The sequence below is a fragment of the Coregonus clupeaformis genome, unplaced genomic scaffold (genome assembly GCF_020615455.1).
Source record: "Coregonus clupeaformis isolate EN_2021a unplaced genomic scaffold, ASM2061545v1 scaf2236, whole genome shotgun sequence".
NCBI classification, from domain to species: domain Eukaryota; kingdom Metazoa; phylum Chordata; class Actinopteri; order Salmoniformes; family Salmonidae; genus Coregonus; species Coregonus clupeaformis.
In genome coordinates this window covers 11,460-12,500 of record NW_025535690.1, presented here as the reverse complement: position 1 = coordinate 12,500, position 1,041 = coordinate 11,460, and the positions used below count along the sequence as shown (strand labels likewise).

General features: G+C 49.7%; 1 protein-coding gene across 1 annotated transcript in view; it reads right to left on the bottom strand.

Annotated features, from left to right (window-relative positions):
* The window catches only part of LOC123488374 (thyrotropin-releasing hormone-degrading ectoenzyme-like), a gene marked incomplete at its 3' end in the record, with an annotated part of 56,910 nt that extends 56,324 nt beyond the window's left edge, over nucleotides 1-586 (bottom strand). Inside the window, exons 1-2 of the mRNA XM_045219294.1 lie at nucleotides 476-586; nucleotides 1-410 (exon numbers count right to left, since the gene is read on the bottom strand). The exon at nucleotides 1-410 is cut by the window's left edge and continues 84 nt beyond it. Of these exons, the coding sequence (XP_045075229.1) occupies nucleotides 1-410; nucleotides 476-586 (521 nt within the window). The remainder of the gene's footprint in view (nucleotides 411-475) is intronic.
* Nucleotides 587-1,041: the final 455 nt, after the last annotated feature.

Below are 1,041 nucleotides of genomic sequence, written 5' to 3'. Positions count from 1 at the left end.
TTATACGTCCTCGTGGGCTTTAGTTCCCTGTGTAAAGCGATCACATAAACCTGGTTGGCTCGGTAGTGGAACTGGCGGTGGATTCTCATGACGCCGGGTTTTTTGTTGTCCGAGTAAACCGCCACTTTCTCCACCTCGAGGCGGTCGGTGTGAAGCACTATGAACTTGGTAGAGTTCACACACTCGAATTCAATGTTCACTTCCCCGGAGAAAGTAAAGTTATCCATGTACACTGAGAGACGCAGGTCGTAGTGCCGGGGCCGGAGAGACGTCGGTAACCGGAGGTGTCGCCACGGCTGGGCTTCCTCATCTTTGTGGTTCCCGTTTCCATCCCGTGACCCGTTGAACTTGGCGTTAGAGCCGTTGCCCGCTCGTGAGTGCTCTCCCCGGCGCACTCCTCGAACCGGACGCTGAGGAGAACCGCGATGGCCGTGACGACGATGAGCGTGAGGATGGAGATGGCAAACCCCAGGACCAGTTTCTTGTGGACGGTGATGCTCCGCTCCGTGGTCCGGGGCCGAACCACCATGCTATCGGCCCATTGATCCGACAGGCCGTTCCTCGTGTTGTTATCCTCTATCCCCATCGGAGTGAACGATAAGCCCTTGTTGCCAAGCTTATCCTCCAAAGGCATACTCTGCCGAATCAGAATATGAGGTTTGGTTGGGGTTCGGGCGCAACAGGGAAACGAAATCCGGATAACAGAGTGTCATCAGCAGTGGCGGCTGGTGAAAAATATTCTCGGTGGGGCTGTGCCATACTTTTTTCATTTTCCTGTAACCATCGCGATATATTTTAACACAAACTGCAGGACAGCAGTGCTCAGTGAAACATTCAGTAATTATTTAATGCCAATATTAAAAAGTTGAGGCATTCTTACACAAAAACATATTACACAAACCCAAGCCTTTCATTTGCATTTAAAGTGAACTTTTTACCATTGGTAGTAAACAGGCAACGCAACAGGCATGCTGTCAGAACAGAGTGGAAAGTGGACAATAACATGAAATTATTATAAAGTTTATAGGAAATCTTACACTG